At 34.5% G+C, this 24811-nt stretch overlaps 1 protein-coding gene across 1 annotated transcript; it reads right to left on the bottom strand.

The window, feature by feature from the left end:
• Positions 1-340: 340 nt before the first annotated feature.
• Positions 341-24811, bottom strand: LOC141829285 (GATA transcription factor 26-like). The gene is made up of 8 exons (XM_074716724.1): positions 24395-24811; positions 21800-22162; positions 12855-13266; positions 12624-12696; positions 12423-12526; positions 12159-12342; positions 11959-12079; positions 341-997 (listed from the first exon to the last, which is right to left on the bottom strand). The coding sequence occupies exons 1-8, from the start codon at positions 24432-24434 to the stop codon at positions 612-614; spliced, it is 1683 nt and encodes a 560-aa protein (XP_074572825.1). The 5' UTR covers positions 24435-24811; the 3' UTR covers positions 341-611.

Here is a 24811-nt window from a genome sequence, read left to right as displayed (position 1 = left end):
TGAGACCAAAAAAAACCAATTAGTGAAATATTTGATGAGGACTCTAGGATTGTAGAGTAGTCGCTTGAGAGTTGCGAGCCACATTAAATTTGTATGTTTTGTTTTTGTGACGTGTCAATTTTTGTGGTGCATTACTTGAGTTATCTGGTCTTAATTCCATTGTGTTTACTCAAAAGTAACCCACAAGTAACCAAACTTGTAGTTTGTGCTATTAAACCTTCTCCCCCTCTAGCACATTACCAATCCAACAAATACTTTCTTCTTCATTACTATTTTATTATTTTCACAGCACCACCATGACTTAAACATCGAGGAAGCTTTGTAGATAACTCCAACACCACCAAGCCTATATAAATTCCAAGTCTTCCCTGTTTACATAAAATACAAACTGCTCTCCTGGGGTATATTACACTTATGTTCCAGGCTATACAAGAAATAGACGTGTCTAGCCATTCAAACTTGTTTTCAGCATTCTCAAAATCAGTTAAATGGGCATAATATTTAGGAAAATCAAGAGAGGATGAACAAGACTAACAGCAGTCATTCATGAAAAGCTCGTCAATTATGTTCAAAGGGAAACGAGTGATTTCGCTACACAAGGCTTATTGATTTCAGACTTTGTTGCTGAAACTCGAAGTCGGTATGTCAGAGATGTCAACTACACTTGTAGCTAGCAATCCATTTGGGTTTGGTTTCTTCTTCCATGGATGGTACAATTCCGCTTCTGGAAATGATGTGCTTGTAGGGAAATCCAGCAACAAGTCACCTTCGGAGCTGTCAGAAATGAACTGCATAAAAGACTGCATGGTGTTGCTCTTATCAGAAAGATCTGAATAAACTGTTTTAGGACTGAAGCAAGCCACGCCATTGTCTGCAAACTTTTCTGACTCATCAATTACTTGGTTGACTATACTGGAACCAAACAGAGTTGAGCATTTTGGATTCATGCCTCCTGGTCTGCAGACTCTTTTGGGGCTTCTCATGGTCCTTTTCAGATCTGGAATTAGAGACAACCATTACCAATAGTAGGATAGACAAGTTCATTATTTAGTTCAGAACTAACAATCCCATGTTACAATTGCCTGACATCTGCTACACTGAATTAATCCCTTCATTAAGAATGATGCAAAGATCATATCAATAACAATCATAAATCATTTCACTATTCTTTTAATCATGTTAAGTCTCAGTTCAACCCTTGCTTGATTGGGAGGATGTAGGAGAGGAAGAAAATGTCTAAATGAAGGGTGAACGAAATGGAAAGGAATCACATCTTTTTATAATCCACTTCCATCGAAGGATCTGCAAGCCAGAAAGTATAGAGACACAAACTTCATTTTCCTCCACTTTTGCCTGAGTTTCCAATAATAAAATTGAGGAATTGATGGATGAAATTTAATTTCTTTCCTCTCAAAAGTTGTCAAATTATTTTTTTTCCTTTCTTTTCACTTCTACTTTTGTCCAAGTAGGTGCACGATAAGGCTCTTCTTTTACTTGGTGTACAACTTGCTCAGGTCTTGAATCTATTCTTGTATTCCTTTTCTTCCTCTCCCATACCCGTCCTATTTTTCGACATGAGAAAAAATAAATCTAACTGATTCAACTTGTCTAACTATAAAATACCTCGGTGATCTTTAACATGTCTTATGTTCTTAATGTTTTATCTCATTTTATGATATATAGGAGCTTCCACTATCGACTTGGACCCGTCTATATCAATTTTTTCATATCTAATATATTAACTTTTGCATGGTTATTTCTTCACAACCAAAACTCTGATTCATATGGCTAATCATCCATGAGTATGAGAATCTTTCAAGTTCCAACTACATATGCAGCCACAAATAGATTAAATTATTAATTTTTTAAAATAAGAGAAACTTTGTCAATGAAGAATAAACCCCATCATGACCAATCCTAAGACCGAATAAAAGGAAAAAAATCAAGATGACATCTCATTTTTCAATTAAAGTCAGATAGGTGTCTCTTTTTCAATTAAAGTCAAATAGACATCTCATTTAACGCGAACTATCCAAAATATCCTTACTTTATGTCTAGTTCAAAAATTGTATTTCTAAACCGAGTTTAAGTTTTGAACCGAGTTTAAGGATTTGAATCACAGCCTACACGTTGTAGTAACTACTTGTTAACTTCTACACGGTCAATCATGATCAAAGAATGTTCGTTTAAAATATAGTGGATGTCATGGAATCCCCATTATTTATTTTGCTCGTTGAAATATTATTAAATCAGATTATCACTCTCCAATAAGCAAAATAAAAACAATAGAATGATCCTGTTGTAGAAGTTAGCAACTACCTACTATATATTGTAGCAACTACCTGTTAACTTTTACATGGCTGATTGTGATTAGATTATGTTCATTTGAAATATAGTGAGTATCATAGAGTCTCCTTCGTTTGTTTTGCTCATTGAAATGTTGTTTGAACCATATTATCACTCTCTAATAAGAAAAATCAAAATAATATAATGATCCTATTATAGAAGCTAGCAAATAGTTGTTATATGGCCGATCATAATAAATTATGTTCATTTGAAATATAGTGGGTGTCATGGAGTCCTCTTCGTTTGTTTTGCTAATTGAAATATTATTGAATCAGGTTATTACTCTCAAATAAGCAAAATCAAAATGATATAATGATTTTGTTATAGAAGCTAGCAACTAGCTGCTACACATTGTAGTAGCTACCTGTTGTTGCTACACGATCGATCGTGATTAGATTATGTTCATTTAAAATGTAGTGAGTGTCATGGAGTCCCCTTCACTTGTTTGCTCACTGAAATGTTATTTGAATCAAATTATCACTCTCCAATAAGCAAAATCAAAATGATATAATGATTCTATTGTAGAAGCTAACAACTAGCTGCTACATATTATAGAAGTTGTCTGCTAGCTTCTACACAAGGTTCAGAACATAAACCCAATTTAAAAATACACAAATTTTTAAACCAGACATAAAGTAAAGATATTTCAGACAGTTCACGTTAAATTGAGCACCCATTTGAAAAAGGGGTGCTCATTTGACTATTTTACAAATGATGGGTCTTGATTTTTGCTCAAAATTCTAAGCCCGGATAAAGGAGGGTTACATAGAGTTACTAGCTAGCATAGGCAAATGTTATATATAAATTCATCAAACTATTGCGTAAATATTAGATTGTTCCCCGAAAGGACTGCATGTCTTGATAAAAATTGCTACATATCCATGAGAACTTGAGTGTGACATTAATTATACAAGAGTTCTCACACCTTAGGTTGGATAAGAATAGGCATTCCAAAAATTCCAATTGTCTCAGATTTAGAACATAGAATGTAGGAATGATCACTAACAAAGTAATGGAGGTAGTAAATATGATGATTAAGAGAAGAATTATTATGTTATATTTATAAAAAACAAAATCGGTAGGGAAAAAGTAAAGATGATAGATATTTCAATATTTTAAGTTATAGTACACAAAAAAGAGTAAATAAGAAATAGAGTAGGTATTGTTGTAGAGAGTTCATTAAAAGATGAAGTAGTAATAGTTAAGAAGGGAGACACTATTATAGCTCTCGAGATACAATAACAAAAAAAAATATTAATGTAATTAATATATGCACAAGTAGGAGTAGGGAAGGCCTAGATGAGGTAGTACAAAATAATTTCAACAAACGAGATAATTTTAATAATAGGAGATCTAAATGGATATGTAGAGTAAAAATGAGGCTATGATTTTGGAACAAAAAATGAAAAAGGAAAAGTTATATTGGATTTTACGATAGAATATGAACTTATAATAACTAATATATTTTTCAAAAATAGATAAAAACACTCGGTTACATTCAAAAGTGGAAATAATGTCACAAATTAACTTTCTTATAGTTAGGAAAAGGAATAGAAAAATTTATAAAGATTGTAAGGTTATTCCTATAAAAAAGTTAACCCACTAATGTTGCGAAAATCTACCTCTTTGTTGGCTGCTATTGACAAAGCCTCCCACTAACACCTTGGCTGACCTACACAGACTAACACTCGTTAGAGGGCGCCGGAAGTGTCTGACAAAGCTCCTCCGACGCTCAAGTTAGTGACCAACAATGGTAGGTGGGTGTAAGAAGACAGGAAAATACAAAACTTATAAAGGGAGTTGGGGGAAGAAGAAGAGGATCCTTTTACCAGTTGAGGAATTTACATTGAATACATCCACATTGGGTCATGGAGATAATGCTATTTGGGAGTACAAACAACTGTCAAAGGGGTGTGCCCATAGATAGGACTGATCGAGGAAGACCATGACCTACTATTGCCCTTGCTTTTGCCTTCTCTTACTATGACCTTCCTTATTTATGGCTCTCCTAGGTTGACCCTACTTCTGCCACGACCTTCTCCTACCGCGGCGTTCTCTATTTATGACTCTTGGGTTAATCATGCTTCTGCCATGGCCTTCTGATGACTACGGTTTATGTCTTATATTGACAGGAAGTGGAGATTTTGAAGTTAGAGCAAGTTTAGATACGTAACGTTAAAGGAACAACATTGCAACATGATCCACAACCAACCTATAACAGCCACCACGGTTGTTGATCATCTGGGAAGGAGAGGCAGTCATGGAGAATCAATTGGAACAAAATGCATGGACCATAGTCTGGTCGTAGTAGCCACCATAGTCGTGGACCCTACTGAGCACAATGAAGAATCAATGCAAAATGCACCACGGCCTACAGTTGTGTGTTCCGTGGAACTTCAAAACCACACTGTCCTTATTTTTAGAAGATTTCATTAGTCTCTCCTTAATTTTAGGAAATTCTATTAATCACCCTTACTTTTTACAAAATTATGTTAAAGTTGCCTACGTTTTAGGAAATTTGTCAAGGTTTTAAAAATATAAAAGGAAGCAAGGGGTGGCGGTTACAAATCATATGGTGATCAGGAGATCTCCCGTTCCAGTAATAGGGGATTAAGAAGGAGGTTGCATTCACGACACTAAAGGAGCTACGATGTCAATGACTTGTATTTCTAACTTGTGGAGTAGTTTTCTTTACTCTAGGATTAGGGAGTAGCTCAATGACATGTTTGCATTGAACTTGTGATTTCTCTCTTTTATTAATGATATGTTCGATTCTTGATTCAATTTTAGCGTATTGCGAATATATTAGCGTATGTTTGCAATTACAAGAGATTAGGAGAAAAATCGAGTGATGAACCTTAAGCATGGATCTATAGAACTGGACTTGAGTATTTGATCACAAAAGTAGTTCAAACTTTTTCGAAGATAACATTGGTTGTCACAGAACGTCAAAGGATAGATACATTGGTGTATTTCGAGAGGGAATATCGGTTACCATAGGATCAACCACCTTAAAACATAATCTAACATTGAGGTAAGAAAGAGAGGGGCTCACAATTAAATGTCAACGATCATCGTGGTAAAATCAAAAATCTAGAATTGTCTTTGGTTTCCCCATCAACCTTTTATTTAGTTTTCTTAATTTAACTTAGTTTTTTTTACAGCTATTTCTCATTTAGATTTTTACTAGATAGCCTACTTTGTGCATAGACTGATAATCGACAACATAATCCTAGAGGACGATAATTTTACTACCTGACGATGACCATGCACATGTGGTTAACATGTATTAAATTTTTAACGTCATTACCAGGGATTGTGTTTTCATTGATATTAGTTTTATTTGCAATTTGCTTAAACTAGAATTTTATTTTATTTTCTTTTTCTTTTTACTGCTATTTTTTTATTTCCCTTGCATGCGAAGATGGGCACTCTAACTCGAAAGTTTGATCAATTTAATGCTATGAATTTTACGAATGATTATAGTGAGATTTGTGGTGCAACAAGTCATACAAATGTTAATTGGTCAATAATATTTGCACCTTTGCAAAGAGTACAAGTGGAATAATAGGATGCCATCTACAATTACAACTAACGGTTGCAGAATGATCCGTATTCAAACACCTATAACCATGATTAGAGAAACCATCAAAAAAAATTTTACAGGAACAATTAAGTTCAAGTTAGACAAGGCTATTATGGACCACCCTCAAGATTTCAACAAGTATCAAAATCTAACATGGAAACCTTTTGAAAAACTTCATTACAACTCAAACTAAACAACACAAGGAGTTTAGGCAACAAATAACAAAGTCTAGACAACAACATCAAGTCACAAGAGACAAAATCAAACAAATTGCAAGTATGCTCGATGCCTTAGTTGACTATACTGAGACGTTAGAAATTCAAATTTTACAGGTTGTTAGTTCCTCTTGAAGAGCTCTAGGTAGACTTCCATATCGACCCGAGACAAATCCTACTGAACATTATGATGTTATCACTTTGAAAAGTAGTAAAGCTTTAGAGGAGCCTAAGGTGAGTGACGAAGGTGATATAAGAAACGAAGAGATTGAAAATTTTATTGTTCCTGCTAATTCTGTTATCTTTGAGATGGATGAGGATCCTTAGACTGCCATTACTTTGTTAGCCACCACAAAAGTCATAATTGATGTTAAACTCTCTTTAGCGGTTGGTGAAAATAAAATTGCATTTGATCTAAGGCTACTAATCAACATTTTGTTAAGAATGTTTTTTTTTAGAGTGGATTTTTACAGCAAATGGTGAAAGAGGAATCACATGGATGTCCCCCTAACGACGCTTTGTAAATGAGCATATATGATCAAAGACCGAGAGCTAGTGATAGAAAAGTTAAGAAGGTATCTTGTTCCTATCTAAGCAAGGTTTAAGAGATACTCTTTTAATGAGCCTATTGAGAGAGGAGGGAAGTGCAACTTCCTCAAACCACACGCTCTAAATTGGGAATGATAGAGCTCAAGCTTACGACCTAAAATAAACGCTTCTTGAAAGGCAACCCAAATTTATTTTGCATTTTAGTTTTTCAATTTTTTTTGTTTTGTGATTTGATGTTTTGATTTGTTTTTAAGTATGTCTGGAACACTCAAGAGTATAAGGTCTAATTTTTCTAAGGAACTAGCAAAAATCACAGTCTGCCCATGGTAGCCACCACGGTCATGGTTCATTCGAGAGTGCAAGGCTGGAAATTTCGACCAAGACTGCATCAACCATGGCTTGCCCATGGGAGGCACCACATCCCGTTGCCCCTTTACGCACTAAAGAAAGGCATCTATCTCCAGGTTATTTCTATCCACCTCAATAAGTTTTTTTATGCCACTAACTCCTCTATACATTGTGGGCAATACATGATTTAAGTTTGGGAGAGTTTGGTTAATTTATTTTTAGTTTTAGTTGTAATATTTCATCATGTTTTTATTTGCTTTTTCTTTCACTCATTATCATATTTTATATTTGTTTTTTATGGCATGACATTAGCATAAAAAATTTTTATAAAATCAAATGTTTGAATAAGTGTTCTAATCTTTAACGATTTATTTTCTATTATCTGTAGTAATATGACATGACTGTTGTTGAGTTGGAGAGTTTCATTATTTACTTACCTAATATGAATCTTTTTTTCACATTCACATAAACTTGACTTCGAAGGTTGAAGTATTCAAGAACAGTTATTATTCACTAGACTAGACTAGTACCTTAGTTTCCTTGGGGATTCCTACTACTTTTTGATTACTAGAGAAATACTCAAGTCGAGGGACTCATGAATAAAATATGTGTTTGAAAAATATAAAGAAAAAATATATATTTGACAATGAGTAAAAGTAATTGGGTACCCCTTTGAGATCCAGTTGTTATTGGGGAAATACCAATTAGGTACCCCTTTGATATCGAGTGGTTATTGGAGAAATACCTATTAGCTTACCTCGACTTCAGGTGTTCTTTTGAGACTAAATGTGAAAAATGTAAAGCATTAGGAGGAATGAGCCTTGCGTGTGATAGATAATGTGCCTCTTGCGTCGGGAATTCTGATAACACAGTGAAATGAAGAAATAGCTTGGATTGACATCCGATGCTTTAGAGTCAATGTAGATTGCACAACGCATAAGAAACTTTCAAATTATACCACAGTGAAATAATCTATCTATACTTACTAATAATACTACATGATAGAGTTAGATGAATTCGCTAAGTATAATAAGTCTCATTCACACACATTAATTTTAACTGCATGATTTACTTGAAGAAAAGCAAAAGTTTAAGTTTGAGGGTATTTAATGTGTATAAATCATGTATATGTTTTCGTCCTTATTTAGCATACATTTACTGTATTATATATGCATAATTTGTATTAACTTCTAGCATTTGCATTCATTTCATCTATTTAGTTCATATGACTATGATTTATGCCTTATATTGACATGAAGTGGAGATTTTGATAGCATGTTTGGAGATGCAAAGTTAAAAGAACAATATTACAACATGATCCACTACTAGCCCGTGATAACCACCACGGTCATGGATCATCTGGTTAAGAGAGATAGCCATGGAGGATCAATTGGAACAAACTGCATCGACCATGGTCTAGTCATGGTAACTACAACAGTTGTGGAGCTTGTTAAGCACAATGAAGAATCAATGCAAAATGCACCACAACCTACCTATGGCACGTTCCACAACCGTGGAGCTTTAAAATTAGGTCGCCCTTATTTTTAGGAAATTCTGTTAGCCTTCTCTTATTTTCAAGAAATTCTATTAGCCGCCCCTACTTTTTAGGAAATTAATCCTTCTCAGCCCTACTGACCTTTGTCGCCTTGCCCGTGACAGAGCATCGACTTTCTTTGTGAGTCAATTTGAGAGCAATCTTTACTTGTCCGCCCCCACCTTATATTGTGATCTTTCTATGAGAGCAGATGTCAGCATGTGATGGAGGTTCAAGCAGGTCATAAAAGACCAGATGTTTGGCAAGGGATGAAGTCCTAACAACTCAAGGGGGACTAGATGCTAAACAACATTGGAAATCTTAGAATAAAGGATTCTATGCAGTGGAATTCCTACCAGTGGTAGGTCAAGAGTGACCCGAGGTTGAGAAATAGGCGAAGTTTTAGAAGATCAACTCAATACTAAGAAAGGATGAAGTATCACCTATACTAGGCATGCGAGAGTCTCGAACACTTGGCATGAAGGAATTTGGTGTCAATAGTATTGTTAATAGTATAAATAGTATTTTCAACATGAACAGACTTCAAGGGTCGATTGAATGAATAGTGTTCCATCATAAATAGTGCTTTTAGTTTGAAAATGAATAGAAGATTATTTAGTCAACTCAAGTAGACTAATGATATTTTCATACTAAAAATGCTGTGTTCAGCTTCAAATGAATAAAAGATTATCGAATTGACTTCAGTAATCGACTAATGGTTTCCTAGATCGAACAAAAAGTTTAGAAGTTGACTTCAGAAGTCAACTAGAGTAATTCGGGATCGAATAAAAAGTGTTCAGTCGACTGATGGAGTCGACTGATGTTTTCCCAAAATGAACAGATGTCCCACAAGTTGACTTTTCAATACACAATCGCTTGATGGTTATTTCAAGAAGTGATTTATGAGGATTCTGAAGATATAGGCTTATTATTTCTTACGATATCAGCCATATCAATCATGGCAATCGACTAATGATGATGAAGATAAAAGTTTACGGGTTACTCATCTCAAAACATAACGGTCTTTGGGAGATTCATTCAGGGTAGTTCAAGAGTAGGTGTTATTGCATTCAAGGGCCTTTAGAGAGCATTCCAAAGTAACTCTACAACGATCAAATGACTAAGTACTTGTAATCTTTATTTATTGCATCATTATTATTGTATATATTTGTATTTCTTATATTTGGTTGTATTGTTGTAAGAATAAAACTTTATACTTTTTAAAAGATTTCTCCACCTCCGGAAGGTATTTGGCAAAGAGAAAAGAGATGATGCTTATAGTAGGACTCTAGATCATGGAGTAGAAATATAGGGGTTCCGAACCACATAAAATCCAAATGTCATGTGCTTATCATTGTTATTACTATTTTCTATTTTTCGTAATGCTAACAATTGTAGATAAGTACGATCAACAAAAAGAAAATGAAAGACCAACTCGTTATTCAACCCCCGCCCCTCTTACAAGATAACCGATTCAACAAGTTCTCTCGAGATTACTTCTTGGAGCAATTGAACCACATCTGATATTTCAATAGAGGCATGGAAGTGTCTAGGGAAATAGGATATTAAATAGCTTAAAATTATTCAACCTAACATTAAAACAAAAAAAATATCTGATCAATGGAGGATAAATACTCTAATCCTCTATATAAAAACAAAGGAGACGTATAAAATTATGTGAATTATAGAGGCATTAAGCTAATAAGTCACATCATAAAACTTTGGAGCAGAGTGATAGAAAAATATTAAGAAAAGAGACCATGTTGACTGAAGTAGGGTATTAAATGGCTTATAATTATTCAACCTAATATTGAAAACAAAGAAAATGTAATCAGTGGAGGGTAAGTACTATAATTCTCTTAATAAAAACAAAGGAAACATACCAAATTATGCAAATTGTAGAGATATTAAAGTAATGAGTCATACCATAAAACTTTGAGAAAGAGTGATTGAAAAAAATTAAGGAGACAAAGATGACTGAAAAGCAATTTGAATTCATATCAGAAAAGTCGATAATAGAAGTTATACATCTTCTCAAATAACTAATTAAAAAATATAAGAAAAAGAAGTAAGACTTATACAAAATGTTTATTGACCTAGGAAAAAATTTATGATAGAGTCTCAAGAGAAATTATATGAAATATTCTAGAAAAAAAAGTATTAATGTAGTGTATATTGAAAAAAATTGAGGATATATAAAGATGTAATGACAAAAATAAAGACTCCAGTCGGATTAACTAAAATATTTCCTATAAAAATAGGAATACATCAAACATTAGCTTTAAATTCTTATCTTTTTACACTAGTAATGGATGAACCACTAGGCATCCAAAACACATTACCATAGTACATGTTATTTACAGATATTATTTTGATCGATCAGACACGTAAGAGAATAAATGCTAAGCTTGAATCTTGGCGAATAACATTAAGTAAAAGATTTTAGCCTCAATAGAATGAAATTTAAGTTTAGTAATATTAGATGTAGCAATACAATTGTTAAGCTACGAGATAACGAGTAATTGTAATTAATAACTTTAAGTATCTAGGATCACTTTAGTAAAAGGATGGAGGAGTTGATAAAGATGCTTTTTGCAAAAGGATAGAAGACTTGATAGAGATGTTTTATATAGGATGTAAATAAGATGGTTGAAATGAAGGGCGATAGGTGTTCTTTGTGATCGTAAAGTACCACTAAAATTTTTTTAAAAAATTTACAAAACAACTATTAGACCTATTTTGTTATATGAGCTAAATGTTGGATTATAAAGCGAGTACATGAGCAAAAGATGAGAGTCATAGAGATGAAAATGTTACGGTATGTGGGGCATATGAGGATGGACAAGATAAAGATAAAAAATTAGAATATTAGAGAGAAAGTCGTGGTTACATTTATTGATGAAAAAATTTGAGAATCACGTTTAAGATGGTTTTAACATGTACTTAGGCATCCAATAAATGCCTCACTTAGACGATATGAGAGCATGACAAATATGCATATTAATAGAGAAAGAGAAAGACTAAAGAAGACTCAATTAGCAACGATAAAATAGAATAAAATTCAATTAAATATAGATGGTAATATAGTAGATTATCAAGCCTAATGGCATAGGAGGATCTATGTAGTCAACCCCACTTAGTGGAATAAAAGTTTGGCGGGTGGTTGTTGTTATATGATTAATTGAGATGTTCTTTATTTCATGTAACTAAATATACGTAACTATTTTCACACTAGCTATAACATTGTGCATAGTCATATGTCTCTCTTTATTCCTCCTATTTTAAAATATTGGTGGGTAGGTAATTGTCCTTCCCTTCACTTGGAAAGGAAAAGAAAAATATTACAAAAGTTTACTTTTAGTAGAAGCATAAAACTGAACCTGAATGATTCTGGTTTTGCTTGTCTTGCTTCCTTTTTGTTGAAGCCAATTTGGAAAGACCAGGAAGCTTTTGAGTGACTGATGTGTCATTCCCTCCATTTATCTTTTTTAATAGTGCATCCTACAGCAATGAATCATTGTTTGTCAGCCAGAAGAGATGAATTGTCAGCAATTTGGCAAAAAAAAAAAATTCCTTTTACCTTTATTTTTTGATAGCACTCTAACCACCGATTGTTGGAGTTTTGTAATAGCAGTCTCCTCAATATCTTACACTCTTCGGCATTTGCTCCAGCCAAGGAGAGATCCAAAATGCCTTCTTGAAGCAATTGCTGGAAGGAATATAGTGTCGCTAAGAATTGGGGACTAGAAAACATGCTATTGAGGCTGCCATATCAACAAGGTAGTATTAGAACTTGATAGAAACTTAACCTCACTTAATGAATAAAGCTAAAAATGGAACCAACCTTTCAGGAGTTTTGGCAATGTCTATAGATGGTAGGTACTTCATCAACTGTTGTTGTTCCTCGTGTGTTAAATATTTCATGAACCCCTCAGAGTTGATAAAAAACTACAAGGTAAAATAGCCAATAAAATTTCAGCTATTACACTACAAACAAATATCATTCTGTAAAGCACTGATATTACCGTTAAAATCATATCCTTACATTTAAATCTGTATAGATTAGGGGAGAGTCTCTATCTTTCAAGGAAGCAAACTTATTATATGTCACTTTAGCTCTGAACAAAATAGACAAAACATGAATGTTAAACCGCAAATGAATTATGGTCTAAGATCCAAGAGTTCATTGAAGAGTAGCTTTTCAAAGAGGTCAAGCCTGAGGAGCATGGACTGGAGATAAAACACATGTTTTTCATTTACAAATGCAAGAAGGTACCTTTTAGCATTCACATGGACCATTTGTATTGTGGACTTTACAGTGTTAGCACCAGGAGTGGCAATTCCTTTGGTTTTAGTATCTATGGGAAGAAAAGCTGAATCTGAATAAGCCTCATTGGTAAAGAATGATTTATCCACTGGAAATGAGCTAGCTTCTGATTCATCATCTATTGTTTTTGAATTTGTATTTTTAATGAGTACACTTCCATACCCAATCTCAAAAGAATCAAGAGGGGTAATGCTGCTGTAAAGTAGATCATCTTCTGAGGTTGTGGACAGATTAGATGCTTGTTGTTCATGCCATATGGAATATAATTCTTTTGTCAGTTTTTCAACAGAAAGTTTGGGGTGAGTAACAAATGTCTTCTTAGAAGGCGCCAAAGAATCACAAACATTCGACTGCACCGAACCTGAAAGGGCAGTTGAACTAAATAACAACGTGCACAGATTGAGGTGATATTTTAGAGCCTAATATTACATTAACAAGGAGCTCCATAAGCTAAACCATTATTATCAATTTCAAGCATATGGAAACTATTATGTAGAAGATGAATTTCATTGTCCACATATATCTCACAACTCGCAAATGACAAGAATAGGATATATTTAATCAAATAAAAGTTATCACTGTTCATTTATCTTGCAGAATTTATATTTAGAAATAACACACAAAAAGGATGATAGACAAAACTCATTCAGTTTTCCAATAAACATCATGAAAGGAAATGCAGAAGGCACCAATCATGGGAAGGAATTCACCATATTATGTTTCGTTCTAGAATTATAATTAATCATTGGAACAAAAGTTTTACACCACCAAAATATTATTAGTGTAATTGGCCTTCTTGGTGTTCAAAACAATCATAGGTTTTAATGTGTGTGCAAAGAGTTTACGTTATGATTGCCTTAGTTTTAAAGTGTTTATTTGAGTCTTGTAGGACTTGGAAGAATACACATGGAGATGACTTGGTACGGCTAAAGTTGATGGGCATTCAATTACTTGAGGCTCATAGAGATCGGTAGAAGATGGCGTATAGCATCTTAGGGGCCGCTAGACAAGGAACATCAAAAAGGAGCTGGGGAAGCGGACTTTGAATGCAAAGGCACGAAGGATGGCACGTAGAGGAGCTAAGCACTCGAGTGCATCCAAAGAACATGGGGTTTGTCAAAAGATGACTTTAAGATAGGTATAACTCTATGAGAGTTGAGTGTTGAAGAATGTACTTGAGAGAAGAAAGGATGTCAACATATGCGAAGTCGACCTTAGAAATGATCAGAATTAGTGTACTAATCGACTGGTACTGAACACTAATAGATTGATAGTTGAGTTGCTTGACTCGATGATCAAACAGAAGTGATTTTTGTTCATTGTTATCCATCTAGTCTAGTATGCACTATGAAAATTCAAACCCCAAGTGAGGAAATTTTAGAATTACAATCAGTTTATTGGTTCATGGTAATGCTAGTCGCCTAATATTGGTTATTAATCAGTTGGCAATCGACTAGGGATAATCAGCCAGCGAACCAAATGATTCTGTTTGCATTTGAGTTGACCATGAGTCCATTGATTATGGATTTGTGGTTGAGTCGACTAATCATGGATTTGTCAACTAATGACAAATTCTGATCAACTAATGTTAAATGTCAGCATGGAAGGAGTCATTTATAAAGCAATAATGGTCAAATCTATCGACGATAAGAGTAGAACACTAATAAAGAATTTGAGTCGATCGTTGGGCGTTGAGCAATAATAGTAACTAAGCTAAAAGAAAGCTATAAAGGAAAGAGTTGATGGAGAATTAGAGGCTAACGTTCCTAGCAATATTAGGTTACTGTAATCTTTCTTTAGCTTTCTGTTGTGCTCTATTATAAAACTCTCAAGTAGTTTATATGAGGTTTCTCCATATCTAGATTTCCAAGAAGGAGAATGTATAGCAGCTATTCATGGTGTTGCACCTAAGATTGATAGGTTGAGTAGGAGCTAAGGTTGTCAAACCACAGTACATCATTATATTATTGGTTTGCTTATGTTTTTCTTTTATTTATGATGTGTTTTGTATGAATTAATCGAGATAACATTTCAGCGAGTATTTGTGAACAAACATTTCATCTAGTCCTAACAATTGATATTAGAGCCAAGGAGCTTTTCATCAGACTAATTGTTGGGAAAGTACAAAGGAAAGATGCCTAGTTCCAACATTGATCCACCTAAGTTCGAAGGCAAATTCTCTAGGTGGAAGAGAAGAATGGAGATCTTTTTAAAACCAATTTGGTATGATGCTAATCATGATGTATGGTTTTGAAATACCTAAGGATAAAAAGAGGAAAGAATTAGAAGATGGTAGATAGATTGAGAAGCAAAGGGAGTAGTATATGGCAAATTCAAAAGTCAAACATCATCTATTGAGCATGCACCCTACTTATGAAATCAACCGAGTTGAAAGATATGAGTGTGCAAAGGAGCTATGGGATAGGTTGGCAGAAATTCATGAGGGGATAGAGGCAAAATCGACAAGAAGAGACCTCCTAAGATCACAAATCAACAACCTAAAGATAGAGAAAGGGGAGAAGGTAGCAAGTCTTCATGCATAGATCAAGGAATTAATAAACAATTTGACAAGCATTAGAGAAACAATTTCATGCTTAAAGTGTTATCAATGACTTTCCAAGAACTCTACAATGGATGTCCATGATAGATCCTTTTTATGTATCAAGGATTCTATTCTGTTTGGATGACTTCTTTTTAACTATGGAATTACATGAAACAAGATTTATAGGTTTGGAAGAAGAAGTAGACTCATAGATCAAGGGGAGTTGCTCCTGTGGCAAATATGGCTTAGGGTTCAGGGAAGAAGATGAAATCCTCCACTCCAAAATCATCATCTAAATTGTCTACTCATCCATAAGTTGTATGGAGGAGGCATATATGGTAAGAAAGTTAAGTAGTTCTTTTAAAGATTTAAAATTTGATAAAAATGATGTTAGGAGGATGCTAAAGAAGAAGAATGGAAAAAAGAGGGTAAGGTGCTTCAATTGCTATGAAGAAAGTCTATTAAGAAAAGAATTCCTCTTATTCAAGAAAAAGGAAGAAAAAAAATAAGAAGACAAAACGAAGAGCCAAAGTAGAAAGGAAGAAGCCTAAGGAGACAATTTGCAAACGACGTGGGATGATGCATCCATAGGTTCCTCATTATCATCGTCATAAGAAGTAGTAGAAAGAGTATGTGCAACCAATCTTGCACTTATGGCATTTGATGATGACGTCTCAACATCATTCGAAGAAGTTAGGAGCTCAAGTGAAGGGGTTGATCATTCATCCAAATCGAACGATATTTTAAGTGAGGTACTTAATTTACCTACCGAAGATATAATTGATGTTATTTCTAGTTTAGCTAAATTCATATAAACACAAAAAAAAAAATATTCATTTGAAGAAACTAATTGTTAATATTTTGGAGGATAGATTAGAAATAGTTCCCTCTTGAAAATTTTAAAAAATTAGAGAAAAAAGCAAGGGGTTAAGAGAACAAGTAGCAAATTTGAAACTACATCTAGAAAAGTTCATAATTGGCAATTATAGCAAGAATGGATTAGGATATAAAAGATCAAAGAATAAGAGGGTTTACTAATGCCTAGTTGCTAAGGGGCAATCAAAGGCAAAGTTAGTAGCCATGACATAGATCCAAAGGAATATTTGGTGAATCTTGCATGTAACCTATTTTGGGTGCCCAAATCAATCCTTATCTATTTTGGGCACAACTGTGAATGGTTGACTTGATACTTAGCATAGATAGAATGACATGCACACACAGTTAAGTAATGAGACCTCATTTACATTTTACAACAAAACTATAGGTTTGTTGGTACAATATATCGTTGATCAAGGTTGATCAAGCTCAAGTTGAAGAGATTGTTAAGTTTCAATATTTGATCAATATGTTTGATGGTTAAGAGTGAGATATCAAGTAAAGAGGGGCATTATTGGAGGGAAAGATTGTTGATGCAATCGACCTCAAGTCAAAGTTGACCAAGCTTAGTTTGGGTTTCGATGTTTGATGGTTGAGCGAAAAATTCAATAGGTCAAGTTGACTAGATTCTTGACCATGGAGAAATCCAAATGGTTATGATTGATCAGATACTTGGCGGTTGAAAGTCCAATAGGGAGTTGATAAGAGTGAATCCAAATAGGTCATAGAGGACCAAACACTTGACATGAAAAGTGAAGCTCAAGTATGTCATGGAGAACCGAATACTTAGCATGAGAAGTAAAGCCTAAGTGGGTCATGAAAGACTTGACACTTCGCATGAGAAGTAAAGTTCAAGTGTGTCATAGAGGATCAAACACTTGACATGTGAAGTGAAGTCCTAACATGTCGTGAAGAATCAGATGTTAGACCTGAGAAGGCAAGTCCTAACAAGTCATAGAGGACCAAATGTTAGGTATGTAAGTGAAATCCTAACAAGTTATAGAGGACGGGATGTTAAGTATGGAAAGTTAAGTCCCAGCAAGTCAAGGTTGACCAGATGCAAGACAATAATGAAGTCCTGACAGGTCAACGTTGACTGGATGTTAGGCAAAGGAAGTTTCGGTAGGTCAAAGTTGACCGGATGCTAAACAAAAAAGTTCTGGTAGGTCAAGGTCAACCGGTACTAGGCAAAGTGAGAATTTAGCCTTGATAAGGCTTAAATAGAGATATCAATCGACTACTGTAGGTATAGCAATTAGCTAATGACCTGAAACCACGAATAAGGGGTTTAAGGGGATTTTAAGCACTATTGAGGTGTGAGCAATCAACTGATGAGTGTTAGCAATCAATTGATGAACCCTAAACCACGAGTCCAGGATTTGAGGGGGTTTAAGAGGATTTATAGTCAATTGATTGATGTGTTTCAATAGTCAACTAATGCATCAATTGAGTGATGCACTCAACTGATGACACTATTGGAGCAAATAGAATGTTTAGAACTCGATGAGTAACTCGACTGAGCATCAGTAATTGACTGAAGGAGAGGAGCAATCAATTGTTGCTTAGCTGGATTGAGCTGTTGGACTGATAAAGCAAGCAATGTTTGAGTTAATAGTGGAGCAATTGAATGGTGATCAACAGTAAAACAATCAACTATTAAGTGGATTCGAGCCACGACTTGAAGCCTATAAAAGAGAATTTCATGGTGGATTTTAAATGTCAATTCTTGAAGGTTTTGAAGGGAAGTGTTGCTGCATTTCAGATCTTCAGAAGGCAATTTAAAGCAACCACAACGCAATCAAAGCCAAACTCATTTATGTAAACATGTTTATTTCGATTACATTCGATATCATTTTTATATTTGTGTTTGACTTGTATTATCTTGTAAGAATATATTTGTAAGAGGTTGCTCCACCTCCGAAAGGTATCCGAAAAGGCAAAAGCATAGTAGCACTATCACTAGGACGATAGGTCATCGAGTAGGACCAAGGGTTCCAAACTATGTAAAATCAAGGTGTATCTATACTTGTGTTCTTTTGTATTTATTTTGTATTTTCTATTGCGCATTAACATATTATAGATGAGCACACAATCAACAAATGAGAAAGGAAGTGAATCACTATTCAACCCCCTAACGACGTTAGTAGTCCTAACAAAACTATAGGTTAACATGATTTTTGTATTGGACATTTTGATACCATATAAGATGTTAGGATGATACTAGTGGTTCACATCACTTGAAGCATCTTGATAAACCATAGATAGAATCACACGTAGTGATTATTGATCAATCAAGGGGAAAACTAATGTATTTATAATGTACATTTGGTCTAAGAACATGGTTGGACATTTTATTTTGAAAAATACAATTTAAAATTTTGAAAATTAAGGATTGCCATTTTCAAACTTAGAGGTCAAAACAAGAGCTTTGAAGTGGTACACAATTGCATGTTTTTGAAAATTTTTAGTCATTTTGAAAATTCAGATGGTTTTTCATTAAAAAAAGGGTTTTCCATGATCAATTAACTTTAAAAAATGTATTTCTCAAATTTTATGATTTTTTTAGCTTTTAAAATTTTTAATACCTTTCTAAATTTGGCACCCGAGTGCATTCCAAAAACCAGTCGATTGGCTCTTTGATTAGGTCACTGGCACTTTGACTAGTCCACTAATACTATGTTTGAGTCAAGTAAATCAAAGCCGAAGCTTTAAATTCGAAAATACAAGCTATTTTTACTGCGATAAACTTGTGGTTTCCTTTTACATCTTGAGGAAAGCTTTGAAATGCAAGTTACCAATCACTTTCATGATTTTGGTAAAATTTCATAAAGTAAAATTTAAACAAAGCAACCTTTTTGACATTGTTAAAGGGGGAGAAAGGGTATGATTTAAGTTAGAAACTTAGATTTCTCATCTTAATGATGAAACTGAAATTTTAAAATTCCTATCTCTTAGGGGGAACATAAATGTAGGGGATCTTAGTTTAGGTTCCAAAATTCATTTATGTTCTACCCATCTCAAACATATTATCACACATCAAAATTGGGATATTATTGGTTCAATCATCCTTCTTGATGATTTGGAACATAGGTTTTGATGTGTGGGTAAAGGGTTAAAGTTAGGATTGCATTAGTTTTGATATGTGTATTTGATTCTTGCATGACTTAGAGAATACAAATAAAGATGACTTGGCAAAGCCAAGGTTGATGGACATCGATGGCTCAAGGTTAAAAAAATGAAGGATAGTGTGGAGCATCCAATGAACTATAGGATAAGGAGCATTGAAGAGGAGCCGAGGAAGCAAACGTCGAAAGAAAAGGCGTGAAGGATGGCAGAGTGAAGCCAAGGGCTCATGTGCATCTGAGGACGTGAGGCCAAAAAAGTTAGAAGATGACTTCGCGGCATATATAACTCCATAGGAGTTAAGTGTTGAAAGAATGTACTTGGGAGATGGTAAGATCTCAGCAAGTCTAATACGACCTTAGAAATGGTTGGAGTTAGTGTACTTGTCAACTAGGATTGAATGCTAGACGATTAATGGTTGTGTCGTGGACTCAATGATCAAATAGAAGTGGTTTTTTCATGGTCATCGATCTAGCCGATTGATGGACCAGATCTATTGATTGATGAAACTCCAAACCCCAAATGAGAAAATTTTGGGGTTATGACCGGTTCGTGGTAATGTCAGTCGACTTATATTATTTATACTTTAACCAACTGATGCAATCAACTCAAGGCGACAAACTAGCAACAAGAATGATTTTGCTAATGGTTGAGTCGATCGGTAAGTGGATTAATCATGGATTAGTTGACTGATTACAAATTCCAATCGACTGCTACTACTATGCCAGCATGAAGTCGTTGATAAAGTGACAATTGTTGGATATGCTAACAATAACATTGGAACAATCACCTGATAAAAAAAATTATATTGGTTATCAGTCGACTCGGGGTGATCAACTAGTAATAAGAATGATTTTGCTAATGGCTGAGTTGATCGGTAAGTGGATTACTTATGGATTAGTTGATTGTTTACAAATTCCAATCAACTACTACTACTATGCTAGCATGAAGTCGTTGATAAAGTGACAACTGTTGGATATGCTAACAACAACATTGGAACAATCGCCTAATAAAAAATATTCCAATCGATTGTTGGATGTCGAGTAGTAATGCTAATAAATTGGGGGAAAAGCTATAAAAGGAGAAGTTGATGGAGAATTGGAAGCTAACTTTTCTTGCAATATTCTAAGTGAATTTTGAGCTCTCTATATTCTTTTTTTAGCTTTCTATTATGCTCAATTGTAAAACTCTCAAGTGATTTACAAGAGGTTTCTTGACCTTTAAAATATGTTCGTGAAGGAGATAGTGTAGTGGCATTTTGGGGTGATCCACCTGAATGATTGATAGGCCATGGTGTAGACACCAAGGATGCCAAACCATGTTACATCAATGTATTATTAGGTTTGCTTGTGTTTTTCTTTTATCTACTTTGTGTTTTGTATGAACTACCAAAGCTAACATTTCAACAATTGTTTATAAGCAATTAGTAACATCATTATTTACCTCTCTTTAGCTCAGTCACTTGGTCCTAACAAGTATCACTCAAAGGATCTTTGAATCTTTCCTTGACTAATTTAACAATGCCTTTTTAAGGGAAGGAAAATCGATGACAATAGAAATAGTGACAAATAATCACCTCATAGCCATCATTGGTTAAGAAACTAATATATACGAGAAACCATTCCAAGTAAATAAGTTGATGACTTGATGTTTGACAAGAACTATTGCGACAAAATTAGGACCCTTTCTCAAAGTTATATAAGCAAAATCATAACAAGTCAAACCAGTGGACACCTCATAGCAATTATTGGTTGTGGATGTAAAAGAATAAATGAATCATTTCAAAATAAGTGAAAGCCATGATGCTTGAAAAGAATTAACATGAAAAAGTATATACTTTCCTAGAGTTGTAAAGAAGAAAAAAGATGGAAGATGAATATTGTGTGGGAAATAATGCACATAAGAAAAACACATTGGTGATTTTGAGATCTACTCATCCAAAGAGGTCCTGAAATCAAAGTATCAGAAAACAATAAAAGGACAAAAGATACCACAGTTCTCATGAAAGACAACGCACAATTCATATACACCATAGATAGCATAACATCTAGCTGCTGGTCCATTGACATGTATTGCTAATTGTATCCTTGATGTATGGACCATATGTGAGGGACGTCAAGCAATACAAATCTGGGAACATCCATCTAAGATCACAGTAGTAAGGATAAAAGAATTCAAGAAGGTGAAATGTAAAATCTAAAATTGTTAGTTGTAGTTTATCACTCATGCTTCTAGTAATGCAAAAAAAAAAAAAAATAGAATAAAGTAACTTTTAATCAGTCAATCAAGTAATAATGTATTGTCTGAAGAGGAATTCAGGACAGTCATATGTTTACAACAGTTTAGAGAATACCTGTTAAATTGCTGGCATCATCAGTGCCAAAGTATAAACAGCTGTCTGAACCTGATATAGCTGACCCAGAACTGGATCGATTGCTTGTATCACCCTCAAACTTGCAGAAGTTCTGATCACAATACTGCATGTCACATTGATTTTGCAATTTATGTTTATGTTGTGTTGTTTTCGGAAGCTTCTGTTCTTTGAATTTGAAGGTTAAACTTCTTGTTTTTGCACCATTTAACTCATCAGAGTCTATAACTTCACGAGCATGGAGTGGTATATAGTTTGTCAATGAACCCTTGGTTCTCCACCTAGAACCGCATGCATTGCATAAAACTGGTTTCTCAGGTGGTCCATTCCTCCAGAGAGGGGTGCCTATCAACATTAAGCTTCAGTTAGCATAAGATGCTTAGTAACATATTTTATGACTTAGAAATGCTGCTAATAATAGTGGCTCTAAGATGCAATTTTTTTGTTGGAACAAGATTGATTTCTTCCCTTATACAAGAAAAAGTAAATGAAAGACAAAAGCATAAGATAATAGATTGAAACAAAGATCAGAGTGTTGTGTTTAGGAATGAACACAATTATGGTTGGATTACAACATGCTGGCACATGGCCAACAGGTCTGACACAAGATCTGGTCAATAAAGTAAACAATAGAGTTTACTCAAGGTGCAATCCAAGTCGCCGAACTGTTGACCTTCACAGCTCAGCTGAACTGTAAGGAGTTCAAAGGAAATGTAAGGGCCTGTGAAGAACTTTGACGAAACTATCTCTGGGCTCTTGGCATTCTAAAGTCAGGTCAGTCTTGGGTCCCAAATAGTATTAGAGCAAGCTCCACATCACCCATCATTCTTTCAATGTCTCAGTTATCATTTATAGGCCTCGAGATGGTTGCCCTTGTGACCATAGGTCAGCATGAGCACTTTTGACCAATTATGATCAATTTGCAGGGTGACATGTGTGGTCCTCTGATTAGATTGAATGGGTGTTTCCTAGTCTGAGCTTGACTCCCCTTCTGCTGCCACCTGCCCTATTGAATTAATTAATTAATTATGTAGCAACTTTACTCACATCAAACACAAACTAGGTGTTTCATTCTTATGCAAACATATGTAAGTTCAATAATGATAGAAACAGATAGGTAGAATTACATTATACTCTACCCATCAAACAACCAAAAACTTGTGCAAGGAATACATGTGATATTTTTGCCTAAGAGTTTAATACAAAACAACATAATCATGACTTCATAAATCCTTTTGAAACTAACAAGTCCCCTACCTAATCTGGAATTGTTGAGTCTATATCTATCCTTCCAATAGTAATAAAAATAATGATAAATTGACAAGTCCCTGGTTTTCTCAATGATCTTTTAATAATGTTTAGAAAATAGATGAATGGAAAATATACTCTAAGTTCATGAACATGATTTATTATCTACAGTTTGGTACAATGAAAAAAACACATGAATGATAACAATTGACACTAGTAGTTTTTGACAACATTTCTGAAGTAGTTGAGATGTTTGATTATGATAATAAAACAAATTATAGTTATATTATCAAGGGGAATTATCAAAATGGAGAACGAAAAACAAAACATTGCTTAACTAAACAATCTTCTAGAGCTAGAAACTGACATTTCTAGACAAACATAACATGAGACACACTCTTTAATAAAATGTGTGCAAGAAATAGAGTGAACACCCAGAAAAAACTCAAGCTCTCCTGTTTAATCCTTGCCGTTCTATATTCAGTTCAGGTTGAAAATCACTAGAAGCATGTAATTAAATTTCACTTAGGATACATAGAATCAGAATATTTTTTGTAAAGTTGCTCATTGCAAGGTCCTTGGGTTTTTCAATCATAGGTAGCAAGTAGCTGTTTCAGCATGAGGCCTGTGCTATGAAGGAACTAATTTCATTTAGCCATATATACTTTTTTCTATGACAATGTATGAGTCCACATAGTTGTATGTCTGAGATTTCAGCAGGTTTCCATGCTATAGATAAGTGAAACACGATATGAAGTCACTCCAAGAGGATGGCTAATTTTCTTGATGACTTCCGTAAGAGGCAGAAAAAAAAACACAAAATCTCTAGGAAATTTGCAGCATCTATTGCAGGCCAGTCTTACATACTGAATAACATACATAGCCACTTCATAATTCTGTTTTTGGATTACAGCTTTTGCTAGATACAGATTGTTCCTGAACAGCTGTGGGAACCTCTCAAAACTAAATTTCATAGCGCACAGACAGAGAGAAAATATGCAAAGCACTCAAAGCAAAAACAAATAAATTAAATTAAACACCTCATAATCCATTTTACTCCAGAAGTATAAACATGAAACCTCATAGATCACAGAACATCTATAATAGTTTTCCACTGCGACCCGGGAAAGTAACGAATCCAAGAGAAATTTAATGGGGAGAACAACAAGAAGCCAACGATTAGAGACGCACAATTAGACCTCAGTCCAGAAACACAGTTTCACAATTTATAGAGATACACCAAAAAAACTACACAAACAAAGGAAAATTCAGAGATGCAAGACGAAGATACCAAAGAGAAAGGGAGAAAAAAAATAGAGAGGAGATAACTTGTGACTCCACAATGGCAGCAAGGTCCTTGCTTTCCCATTCCTATGCTTCCGTTTCCTCTTCCCCTCGTTAATCCTAAAGGAAATCCACACGGAAGAGGCAGAAAAAAAAAAGGAAGGAAAACCCAAAAAAAAAAATGATTCTTTATGTGAGAATATATTCTAAATTTAGGAATTTTTCTTTAGTATCTTGTTGCAGCGCTTGAACAACATCAGTGAGAGTTCTTAAAGCTCTCACAAGAAAGTAATAGCAAAGTATAGTCAAGCCCCTTTTATCAACACAACGTTTGAAAATTCTTCTCTCCAGCTCAAGAAGGCGCAAGGAGAAAGGGAAAGGAAATGGAAGGAAGAAATGAGGGGATGGGGAGAGGAATGGAAATTCCAGGGGGGGGAGGCGGAAGTGTAGATGGGAGAATGG

Source organism: Curcuma longa, chromosome 5, assembly GCF_044706935.1.
Source record: "Curcuma longa cultivar G26 ecotype Majalengka, Jawa Barat chromosome 5, ITB_CL_G26_1.1, whole genome shotgun sequence".
Classification (NCBI taxonomy): domain Eukaryota; kingdom Viridiplantae; phylum Streptophyta; class Magnoliopsida; order Zingiberales; family Zingiberaceae; genus Curcuma; species Curcuma longa.
The sequence above is the reverse complement of the archived record's forward strand: the minus strand, read 5'-3'. Positions and strand labels throughout refer to the sequence as shown.

Excerpts from the sequence above, each read along its gene's own strand:
- LOC141829285 (XM_074716724.1), bottom strand. The coding sequence starts at position 24,434 with ATGGGAAAGCAAGGACCTTGCTGCCATTGTGGAGTCACAA. Across the intron at positions 13,267-21,799 it reads TGATGCCAGCAATTTAACAG|GTTCGGTGCAGTCGAATGTT; the intron begins GTATTCTCTAAA and ends CTGCCCTTTCAG. Across the intron at positions 12,080-12,158 it reads AGTGCTATCAAAAAATAAAG|GATGCACTATTAAAAAAGAT; the intron begins GTAAAAGGAATT and ends TCATTGCTGTAG.